This window comes from Cydia splendana, chromosome 23 (genome assembly GCF_910591565.1).
Source record: "Cydia splendana chromosome 23, ilCydSple1.2, whole genome shotgun sequence".
Classification (NCBI taxonomy): Eukaryota; Metazoa; Arthropoda; class Insecta; order Lepidoptera; family Tortricidae; genus Cydia; species Cydia splendana.
In genome coordinates, this window is record NC_085982.1 from 4160311 (window position 1) to 4172336 (window position 12026).

Genomic DNA, 12026 nt, shown 5'->3' on the forward strand with positions numbered 1-12026 from the left:
AAAACAATAAAAAAAACACGTCCGTCGCAACACTCAAGTTAAAAGGGTTGTGGATAAGACTAGAAGCGAATCGGTACTATGAAAAAATTGGTATAATCGCGACCGTCGACATTCGTTAGTAGAAGCGTACGGTTAGGTAAAAATAATCGTAAAACACGGGGGATGCACGAAGGGCAACTTTAATAAAATAAACGTGTTCGTACACCTCGGGAATCGGACATACTTACTTCGTACTCGATGTTTCGCGTCACTAATTTTAAGCACTACGATCTACGGACAACACTCAAAGCTTGGCAGTACAGCTCTGCTCGTAGCACACTTTCAAGTAGCGAAATTAAAAATAAAATAGCGTTTCGTTCAATAGAAAAAAAGGGGCATACAACATGCTTTGACAACTAATGCACTAAGACGGTCGGCAAGAAATCGGTCACATAACAGGGACTCGAACGGGGTTAATTTTGCGCGCTAACTCCAAAGTACGGCATTATGTACATAAATTCGAATGTGCGTACGTTCTACTGAGAGAAAGGGAGATAGGAGGTTTGAGCATCGTGCATCCCCTGTATTTGACGCGAGACCAAACACAACAATAAAAATAAAAACAAAAATAAAAACCGGAGCTCGGATTCTTTCGAGGGAGACAATTGAGCACCAAATAAATACAAGTGAAAGTATAAAAATAACACAAAAATGAGCCACAATTACTAGACAATACGAATGTTAATCAAGTGACAAGTTAGAAAGTGTCTTAGAGAAAATTGTGTTAACATTTTATTTACATAAACTTCGTGAAGGGAGCCCTTTTGAGATGTCGCGGCCGCTGCAGTACATACAGGCATGCAGGGTACACTCAAACAGGCTCGATAAAGCACTCCTGTACGTCTTTTCCACAACCCTTTTTAAAGTTTCATTTAGGGCCCCAAGTTGGGCGCCACTGTTATACTATCTTAGACAAGTCTACTCTATATGCATGGTGATATAGTGATGGTGATATGGTGTGCGTGGAAAGCGGTGCCGAGCAAACGTTGATGCGTGGCGGTGGACCTACCTTGTTCATTATAAAAGACTTATGTGTTTCCTTATGAAATTAAAGATGATTTTTCTAAGTTATATAATAAAGAATATTTTTTTTATTTCACGGGCTGATTTTTTACAACTTTTGATAAAAATACTATAACTAAACTAATTGACAATAACAGTTTTGAACTAATTGACGTCAAAACCAAATAATAGTTCATAGATATACTGGACTTGTGACGATACCAATTTTTGTTGCGTATCACACAGCTCGCAATTCAATTGTGTATAGTCCTAGGACACAAATAGGATCGTGTCAGATATTTTTGCGGCCTTCGTTGTGTAAAATATTATTGCATGGGACTGTACAAATATTAATTTTGATTTAAAATATCAAGTGAAACAAATTACTCAATGTTATTATAAAGAAACACATAACTCTCGCATAAAATACAATAGAAGTAATAGTATAAGTCTACTATAAAAGTGAGCGTGAAGCATCGTAGCGTATGTAATAAGACTAATAAGTATAATAAATAATAGACAAACACATAAATTATACAACGCAGAGTTAGTTACATGTTAGTTGTTTAGAATGGATCTGTAGTGATGTTTAGTGTTTTGATTAGTTCACATCAAGAGGTTGTAGGCAAGACGGATTTGGATTAATATCTCAATAAATATATAAAACTATTACAGCTTTTTGAAATGCAACATTTTAAAGATATAGTACTTTCAAATTAGCAAAGTAAGGAGCCTAATTTAGTTCTATACCGACTTTACATTGACAGTATGGTAGTGCTAATATAAATCGTGACTACTTAGAAAAAAAAAACTTTATTTTGTTCTATCAATCAAAAGATAAATGTGGCAACTATGTATAGGATGCATAGTTATACAGAGTTACTTAAATGCGTTTTAACTTTGAGTAGCAGTCAGTGCGAGATACGAGATTTTTTCAAAAGTAGTGACGAAATGTCATATTTTCATAGGAATTTGATGTTTGTGGTTACACTTTCAACAAATTAGCTTGACCCGACTCTAAGTAAAGACATGAACGAAAAATTATTTAAGTTAAGTAGCAGTTATTTTCATCCTCTTTTGTAAACTTTCTTTGAATGTATTCATACTAGACTGTTATTCGATATTTAAAGAAAGCAATAATTTTCCGCCTTGCCAACAAGATATTTAGAATGATAGAACCACAACCCCCACATAAAACGACAGCGTGAAAACTGACGTTTCCATCGAATCGTTGTATGTGTATTAATATGTAACTTATTCAGTTCCAATAAGGTTTGCGAAAGGTGAGTCGAGAGGGTGATGGGTGTGTATTAACAGCAATGTTAGTTAACCATCGGTAGAGCTTATTGGGTTGCAATAAAGTCTAGGAATAGTAATGTAAGTGGGTGTGGGTGAACAGTCTTAAAAGTCACAAGAATTTAGCCGTCGTCATACAATTGAAGTTAAGTTGTCTTTTCAAAACGACATTCTGAATTAATATGGAATATCACGCGAACATTCAAGTGACGCATATTATTTGTAACTCCGTTTTGGATTTCACTGGCCTATAAATCCCGGTTTTTTGATAGGCTTGCGTGGGTATATAGATCCAACACGTAAAGACCCTTTGGAGAGCTTTAATGTCATGTAGAACGCCTGCTGGGACCCGTTCACAGGTGCAACAATAGACACCCATGAACCGGTCTCAGCAGGCATCGGGACTCTTGTAGAAAAAGTGAACAGTATACCGGTCTATGGATTGAAGTTTGGGTCGACAATGAGACTGGGTTATTGCAAAAATAACGCATATTTATTGTTAGTATATCTGGTATTAGTTTTTGTTGCTAGAAATGGTATCTCAAAGAAAATAGAGCGAGTACAAATTTTCCAGTAAATCTTATATTCACTCCGTTTCCTTTATATTGCAAATATTAGCAACAAAACCTAAATACCTACCAGACAATATTATGCGTATTTAATGTTCATGCCAAGTTTCAGATAATTTCAGAATGTCGTTTTAAAATGAGAGGCTATTTGGCGGCTCGTTCTTGTGACTCTGAACCAAATGTCGACCTTATTCCCTCAGTATAAGGTTCCCGAGCAGTCAGCCGGTGAGTGTGTGGTGGGGGTGGGGTGGGGGGTACGTACCGCTTGGAGAACCTGGAGGAGAGCTTGGAGAAGAAGGAGGGGCGCGCGGTGTGCGGCGAGCCGCCGTCGCCGTACGCGCCGCCCGCCGACGCGCCGCGCGACCGCGTCTGGCCTGCACACAATATTACATCACTGATTACTACACTACTGTTACACTTACTGATTACACTAGCGATCTTTATAGTCGTAATTAATAATCATATAGGTATAACTGGACTACTAAAATCATGATCATCATTTGCTCGCCCACGTTCCATTCACTTGGGGTTTGCGCGGCATGTCTCTCTTTCCATACCTCTCTGTCGCCTGTCATCTCATCATTCACTCGCGTTCGTTTCATATCATCTCTCACACAGTCCATCCACCTTTTTCTCGATTTTCTTCTCCCGTTATTTCCCTCCATATTCATTCGTAATACCTTTCTCGTCACATGACTTTCATGCCACCGCATCACATGGCGATTTGCCCTTACTTTTGGACTTAGACACGGACTTCTAATATAAAAAAATACCCTGTCGACACGGAGATTGTAGCTAGTTGCTGGCTGAGTATTAATACTAAACAGGCGACCTTAAGTTTTTTTTCTCGTGTAGTCATACCTGAGTGGAAGGTGGACCGGGAGGGCACGTTCCGCGGGAACACGAGCTGGTTGGGGAAGTCGCGCCGCGTCGCCGCCGCGCCCGTGCTGGCCGTCGTGCTGAGCTGCGTGTTCAGGCTGGAAACACAATGCACCACGTTCATAATACGAACTAATCATACCCACTGCCTGCATCTATGAATGTCTAAAGACTCAGCCACGAACGCTATAGCCGATCGTCACACTTTGGTTAACCTTTTCGACGCCGTGTCAAACACAAAAGCTGTCACTCGGACGCCACGTCACCGAGGTGTCAAAACTGAAATTGAACTTTATACATATGCACGTAGGGCTATGTTGCTCTGTGGTCTGTGGCCGATTAATCCGTCTTTGACGTTGGATATGGAATGGACGTTCTGCGGTGCGGATATATCGGTCATTGGCGTCCAAAAGGTTAAAATAAATGTATAGCGGAGTCTGGTAATATTCTCATTTAAAAGGTGCGAGGACTCGCATGCTAGTTTCATTGCACTGTGGCATTTAAGAGGGAAGTATAGCACGTGATCGTCCATACAAAAAGAGAAAACGTTTTTCCACTTTTAAATATTTTCCATTCTTCATGATTTTTTAGTATGTTATTGACACAATGAAAAACTAGGTTTATTGGTTTTCCTTTTTAAAAAAAAATTTTTTTTTCAAAAAAACCGTAGCCTATAAACCTAGAATATATTATGCTGAAGCGACCGACATCAAAATCAAAGTGATATGTTAAGATTTATTTAGTGGAAAACGTTTTCTTCCGAAATAGAAATTGTATGAAAAAAGTTACTTTAAAGTTATTTCATTGGTCGGTTGTCTGTCGACTGTTGTAGACTCGTATGCCAGTTCTCGCCCCCATCTAATATGTATAGAGAGCCTTCATTTTCGCAGTACCTATTACCAGGAGACCATTTCATGAATGCTTACTATATATGCTTATTATATGGGCACTTTTTAGCGGAAGAATTTTTTTTGTCTAACTCGTCAAATAAAATAGCCCAGCAAAAGTAAACTAAATAAGGGTTCTTCCATTGAAAAGCTTTAATAATGTAGATTGGATGTATTCAAAGAAAAACCATGGAATAATCATAAATAAAATAAAGATAGAAATGTAAATATAATACACAAATATAAATATGAGTAAAACATATAAAAAGTACATAAAATAACATAATAGAAACCATCACACAGGTAGTAGTTTATCGAAATAAATCCACTTACCTTAGTGAATAGAATCAGGCGTTACTTTGCGGAAATCCATACTAATTAAAACCAAAATATTATTTTGCTAATCCGCGAAAAGATAACGTGCTAGTCAATCAGTGCTAACCCGTTATACTTACTTGCGTATTTTTACATGCAATTAATATTCCCACCCTCCCACCGCAAAAATAAATACGCAAATAAATATAACAAACCACCACCAAAAGAATAAACCTCGACACGTGTTTCGCCTCTCTACGAGGCATCCTCAGGAGTTGTTGACGGTCTGACGCCCGGCAACGGAATGACCTGTCTAGAATGGTCGGCCATATTTATACCTTGACCACTCCCCCTACCGTGCAAGTGTGAGTGAGATGGAAAAATTCGTAATAACGGCGATGACGCAACATTCAATTGTTCGTTAAGAATCATGCCCCTATTGTTGTACCTAATTATTTCCAGTTGTTCCAGAACACCCAAACGCAATCCCTTTTCGCAAACATGTAAAATATCAAAAGAATGATTCTCAGATAAAGTGTGACCTGTATCTAATAAGTGCTTTGCAAAATTGGACTTCTCTGGATGGTTATGTCTATATGACGCAACATGCTCTTTATACCTAGTAGTGAAACTACGGCCCGTTTGCCCCACATACACTTTATTGCAATCGTCACAGGTAAGCTTATAAACTCCAGACTTTTTCCCATTCTCGACCTTATCTTTGCCATTGCAAAGCTTTGAGTGCAAAGTATTATTTGTCTTAAAGGCCACAGGAATGTCGTTAGACTTCAAAATTTTGTAAATTGCATCAGACAACTTGCCAACATAAGTTATGCTCGCTTTATATTTTTTAATCGGTTCAGAGGATCGTGCCGCATACAACATAGTGTTGACCATACTATTCCGCTTTTTCCTGATGATACCATTCACAACAGACTTATCGTAACCATTCGAAACTGCTAAGTGATAAATATTATTTAATTCAATCTGATAGTGTTCATCAGAAAGAGGCACAGTCAACATTCTATGCACATAACAATGAAAAGCAGCCAACTTATGCTGCCACGGATGCGTGGAAGAAGCCGGGATAACTGTATCGGTATGTGTAGGCTTACGGTAAATTTTGAACTGATGCCTGTTGTTTACTTTAGTGATTGTTAAATCTAGAAAATTCAATGAGTTGTCTTGCTCTAGTTCCTTTTTAAACTTAATTTTTGGATGCTTACCATTAATTTCAGCAATAAATGCATCCAGCAGGCCCATACTACCCGTCCAACAAATAATCAAATCATCCACATATCTAAAATAGTATAATATATTATTGTTGCCCACAATATGCTGGTTCTCAAAATGGTCCATAAAAATATCAGCCATTAAAGGACTTAGTGGTGAACCCATAGCCAAACCATCACTTTGCAAATAATACTGTCCCCCAAATCTGAAATAATTTTGTTTCATACAAATCGCTGTTAGATCTATCAATTCATCTACTTCCCCTGGATGTAAACGTTGCCTTTCAAAAAGACCCTTAATAATCTCCAAAGTCTCTCCATATGGCACATTTGTAAACAAACTGTCTACATCCAATGAAAGAAGAACAGCATTATCTGGTATGTTAATGTCCTGGATCTTTTCTATTAACTGCAAGCTATTTTTCAAGCAATATTTCGGCTGGAACTGGGACTTGTCTCTTATAATGGAATTCAACCTTTTTGCCAGATTATAAGTTGGCGCACCCAAATATGAGACCACTGGACGAACTGGGATATTATCCTTATGAATTTTGGGAAGTCCATAAAGAATAGGAGCTCGTGGATTCATAGGCACAACCATACTCTTCTGATGTTCGGTTTCAAAAACAAACGAAGAATTCTTAACTGCTTGTCTAAGATCTTTCTGGAAACCTAGAGTTGGGTCTCTTTGCAATCTCGAAACAAGGTGACGGATTTTCGAGATTGCAAAGAGACCCAACTCTAGGTTTCCAGAAAGATCTTAGACAAGCAGTTAAGAATTCTTCGTTTGTTTTTGAAACCGAACATCAGAAGAGTATGGTTGTGCCTATGAATCCACGAGCTCCTATTCTTTATGGACTTCCCAAAATTCATAAGGATAATATCCCAGTTCGTCCAGTGGTCTCATATTTGGGTGCGCCAACTTATAATCTGGCAAAAAGGTTGAATTCCATTATAAGAGACAAGTCCCAGTTCCAGCCGAAATATTGCTTGAAAAATAGCTTGCAGTTAATAGAAAAGATCCAGGACATTAACATACCAGATAATGCTGTTCTTCTTTCATTGGATGTAGACAGTTTGTTTACAAATGTGCCATATGGAGAGACTTTGGAGATTATTAAGGGTCTTTTTGAAAGGCAACGTTTACATCCAGGGGAAGTAGATGAATTGATAGATCTAACAGCGATTTGTATGAAACAAAATTATTTCAGATTTGGGGGACAGTATTATTTGCAAAGTGATGGTTTGGCTATGGGTTCACCACTAAGTCCTTTAATGGCTGATATTTTTATGGACCATTTTGAGAACCAGCATATTGTGGGCAACAATAATATATTATACTATTTTAGATATGTGGATGATTTGATTATTTGTTGGACGGGTAGTATGGGCCTGCTGGATGCATTTATTGCTGAAATTAATGGTAAGCATCCAAAAATTAAGTTTAAAAAGGAACTAGAGCAAGACAACTCATTGAATTTTCTAGATTTAACAATCACTAAAGTAAACAACAGGCATCAGTTCAAAATTTACCGTAAGCCTACACATACCGATACAGTTATCCCGGCTTCTTCCACGCATCCGTGGCAGCATAAGTTGGCTGCTTTTCATTGTTATGTGCATAGAATGTTGACTGTGCCTCTTTCTGATGAACACTATCAGATTGAATTAAATAATATTTATCACTTAGCAGTTTCGAATGGTTACGATAAGTCTGTTGTGAATGGTATCATCAGGAAAAAGCGGAATAGTATGGTCAACACTATGTTGTATGCGGCACGATCCTCTGAACCGATTAAAAAATATAAAGCGAGCATAACTTATGTTGGCAAGTTGTCTGATGCAATTTACAAAATTTTGAAGTCTAACGACATTCCTGTGGCCTTTAAGACAAATAATACTTTGCACTCAAAGCTTTGCAATGGCAAAGATAAGGTCGAGAATGGGAAAAAGTCTGGAGTTTATAAGCTTACCTGTGACGATTGCAATAAAGTGTATGTGGGGCAAACGGGCCGTAGTTTCACTACTAGGTATAAAGAGCATGTTGCGTCATATAGACATAACCATCCAGAGAAGTCCAATTTTGCAAAGCACTTATTAGATACAGGTCACACTTTATCTGAGAATCATTCTTTTGATATTTTACATGTTTGCGAAAAGGGATTGCGTTTGGGTGTTCTGGAACAACTGGAAATAATTAGGTACAACAATAGGGGCATGATTCTTAACGAACAATTGAATGTTGCGTCATCGCCGTTATTACGAATTTTTCCATCTCACTCACACTTGCACGGTAGGGGGAGTGGTCAAGGTATAAATATGGCCGACCATTCTAGACAGGTCATTCCGTTGCCGGGCGTCAGACCGTCAACAACTCCTGAGGATGCCTCGTAGAGAGGCGAAACACGTGTCGAGGTTTATTCTTTTGGTGGTGGTTTGTTATATTTATTTGCGTATTTATTTTTGCGGTGGGAGGGTGGGAATATTAATTGCATGTAAAAATACGCAAGTAAGTATAACGGGTTAGCACTGATTGACTAGCACGTTATCTTTTCGCGGATTAGCAAAATAATATTTTGGTTTTAATTTCCACTTACCTTTTTATAACTGTAAAAAAAGTCGAAGCTGCCTCAAATTAAAACCGGGGCAGAACCAAAGAAAATATCTCCGAGCTGAAGAAAACCAACGAAAAGCTACTAAGCAAAAAACACATGTGTGTCACTCAGCTAAAACAAAAGCGTGAAGAAAATTTTGCCAATCGAAAAACCAAAATATTAAAAAAATGTGCAAAACCAAAAACAACCGTGCGTCAGCTAGAATTCTTGAGCATCCTAATTGTTTAAACTGGAGTGGAGGCACTGTTGCAATGGTTCCAATTATTCTAACCACACACCTCCGTTCGTTCGTATTTTGATGCCATTTATGTACTAAGGAGCATTTCGCGTGTCAAGAATGAATGCCAGATTTTAACTCTAATTTCTGACTTTGGTCACATAATAGACAATTGATCCTAACAACAAACCGGACTGATTGACATTATTTAAAACCGTATCCACTAGCCTATTGTGCGACTTCACGCTTCATAACGCGGCGTCTGTTGAGAGCATGCAACACATCGAAAAGACTAATAAACCAGTGCGTGAAAGCCTCAAAAGCCTATAAAACTAGTGCTCAGAACCTGGGCCTGGGCTGGGCGAGATCCCTCGCCGAGGCGTTATGCTGCGCGGCGTCAGCGAGCGGCGGTTGCCCGGTAGCGGAACTGATGGAGGCGCTCTTCACGTGAGTTTTGGTGCCGTTGCCGTTGGTCTTGGTCTCCGGCGTGACGCTGTCCGATTGCAGGAATTGCATGCTGTTAGCGAGGTCTTGTTAGAACATGCCGTGTATTGTGTTAGATATGTTGTGGCGTAGTGTAAGTAACGATTTATTTCAAAGATATAATCAAAGAGAATTCATTGTAATAGAGGTAAAGTCTAAGAAAAAAACGTGCCCCTTAGTTTGACATCTAAAACAGATGGCGCTGTACTGCGCCATATATTTTGCGGTCACTGAATTGTCAAACGTCAACTTTTGACATTCAGAGTTACCGCAAAATGGAACTGTACAGGCCATCTCGTTTAACTGTCAAATTCGAAGCCCGAAATTGTCTAGGATTTTGCACATCTTACTCAATCAATGTATCTTTGATATAATTATACAGAGCCCGGAATTCTCGTAGCATTTTTGAGCTGTCATAGGGACTTCTCGTTTATCGACTTCCGATTATACATATGTATATCGATAAATACAGAATACAATATGTAAAATATGATTACGAGTAGAAGTAAACAACATGCAGTCTTATCGCGAATGAGCGATCTCTTCGATATAACCTTTGGATACCAACTGCCTTTTATATTATTATTAAATTATGTAATTAATTATTAATTTTTATTTAGTATTAGTATTTAGCTTTACTTAATTTAGTTTTATTTTATACATAAGTTAGTTTATTTTTCCTTTTTAATGTATCTACCATCTACCTGAAAATAAATATTTATTCTGTATTTATCGATATACATATGTATAATCGGAAGTCGATAAATGAGAAGTCCCTATGACAGCTCAAAAATGCTACGAGAATTCCGGGCTCTGATAATTAAACATAAATTATGTTTAGAGTGGTCATGTCAAAGAACAATTTTGATTATAATCACGATAGCGTTCCTAGATAGGCATAAAACATAATACGAGGCAAAATGTATAAAACTGTAATTTTTTCGTTGCTACTTACACACTACGCTACGCCACTGATCAATAGTAGATTTACAATTATAAACTGTAATGTTTTCATATAAATATATAATAATAAATGTTAATATAACTTTCATACATATATGGTTAGTTGAATAAGACATATCAATGAGTTTACATAATACATTCACATAAGTACCACCACCAATGTACGATAAACCCGTTTTATTATTTACCATAATATAAAATATATATATATATAAAAAGTGGTAATAATTTTCATTTGTACGTCATGCATATGCATATTTCGACTCTATGACAAAAATGCTAAGAAATATTTTCCTAAAACACATTCCCCTTGCTTCGCGATATTTCAGCAAAGTAGCTTTACCAATAATCGTTGTTCATATTAACAATACATATACCTTATTACAAAGACAAGGTCCACAAATTGGTAGTCAGTGTCATCGCACAAGCGTGGCGTAATACGCGCGTAGAGCGAGACCGCTACGAGCACGAACAAGTTCAAACAAATCTGCATACGAAGCGTAGTCGTAGCGTAGCGTATGAGATCTCTGTCGTCATTACGACAGGCGTAAGCGTGAAGAACTTGTATGCAAACAGAACGATCACGCTTACGCCCGTGGTGCTCAGAACTCTACGCCTCACGTACACGCCAGTTTACGCGACGCTCACGCCACGCTTACGCGACGCTCACGCCTACGCCTGTGTGTAAGGCCTTAAGTTTATCCTCATACACACCTGGGCGCGGGTGGACTGAGTTTGGGCAGCTATTCGTACGTGTAGTCATGGTGCGGCGCGCGCGATAATTTCTATCCGCCCAAGCGACTCGAGCAAAATGTATATAATTAATTAATTAAGTAGTCTGTTTTGGACGACAACGGGAGCGGCGAGCACCGCCAGTCGCTCGCCCCGTGCAGTCTGCGGCCTAGGATAGGCGGTTTACATTCTCGTGCGAGCCACGAGTCGAACCGCGAGCCGAGCCACGAGACGCGAGTGTAAGCGGGGGGGCTCGTGGCTCGTCTCGCGGCTTGGCTCGCGTGGAGGAGCGGTTTTTTGCGCACGAGTCAAAGGGGCTCGCACGGGACGCGCGCTTGCGATTACACTCGCGTTCGGCTTGTCATTCGGTACCTTATACCGTGCCGTTTGTGTTCAAAATCGATTAGCTCGACGAGCTTACGAGACCCCAGCCGAGCCACGGGGCGAGTGTAAACCGCCTAGGAGAGAGACGCGCGTTAGTTTATATACATACCTGGGCGCAGGCGGGGGCGGGCTGAGCTTGGGCGGCTGCTCGTGCGTGGAGCGGCGCGCGGCGCCGGCCGTCATGGTGCGCGAGCGCGGCTCCGGCTTGGGCTGCGCGGACGCCGGCCGCGTGCCGCTCTGCACCTGCCGCAAACACACACTCATTACCATTCTACATAGGGGTGGTATTCCACCTGTTCAATGTCATTGCGTCTCACGCTCTCGTTAACCTTTTGAACGCCAGACGGCGAAGGAATATGCCGTGCCCCGGACGCCAGGCGATCGCGATTATTTAAGCGAAATTGAACTGTACG

The 12026-nt window shown here is 39.6% G+C and overlaps 2 protein-coding genes and 1 long non-coding RNA gene across 3 annotated transcripts in view; 2 read left to right on the plus strand and 1 right to left on the minus strand.

Moving 5' to 3' along the window:
- The window catches only part of LOC134801905 (uncharacterized), a 537245-nt gene that overhangs the window by 455764 nt on the left and 69455 nt on the right, over positions 1-12026 (plus strand). The gene's annotated exons all lie outside the window — the stretch shown is intronic.
- Positions 1-12026, plus strand: part of LOC134801873 (uncharacterized) — a 399153-nt gene that overhangs the window by 223749 nt on the left and 163378 nt on the right. The window lies entirely within an intron of this gene.
- Positions 1-12026, minus strand: part of LOC134801804 (serine/threonine-protein kinase MARK2-like) — a 97286-nt gene that overhangs the window by 5080 nt on the left and 80180 nt on the right. Inside the window, exons 14-17 of the mRNA XM_063774412.1 lie at positions 11723-11856; positions 9398-9568; positions 3768-3883; positions 3169-3280 (exon numbers count right to left, since the gene is read on the minus strand). Of these exons, the coding sequence (XP_063630482.1) occupies positions 3169-3280; positions 3768-3883; positions 9398-9568; positions 11723-11856 (533 nt within the window). The remainder of the gene's footprint in view (positions 1-3168; positions 3281-3767; positions 3884-9397; positions 9569-11722; positions 11857-12026) is intronic.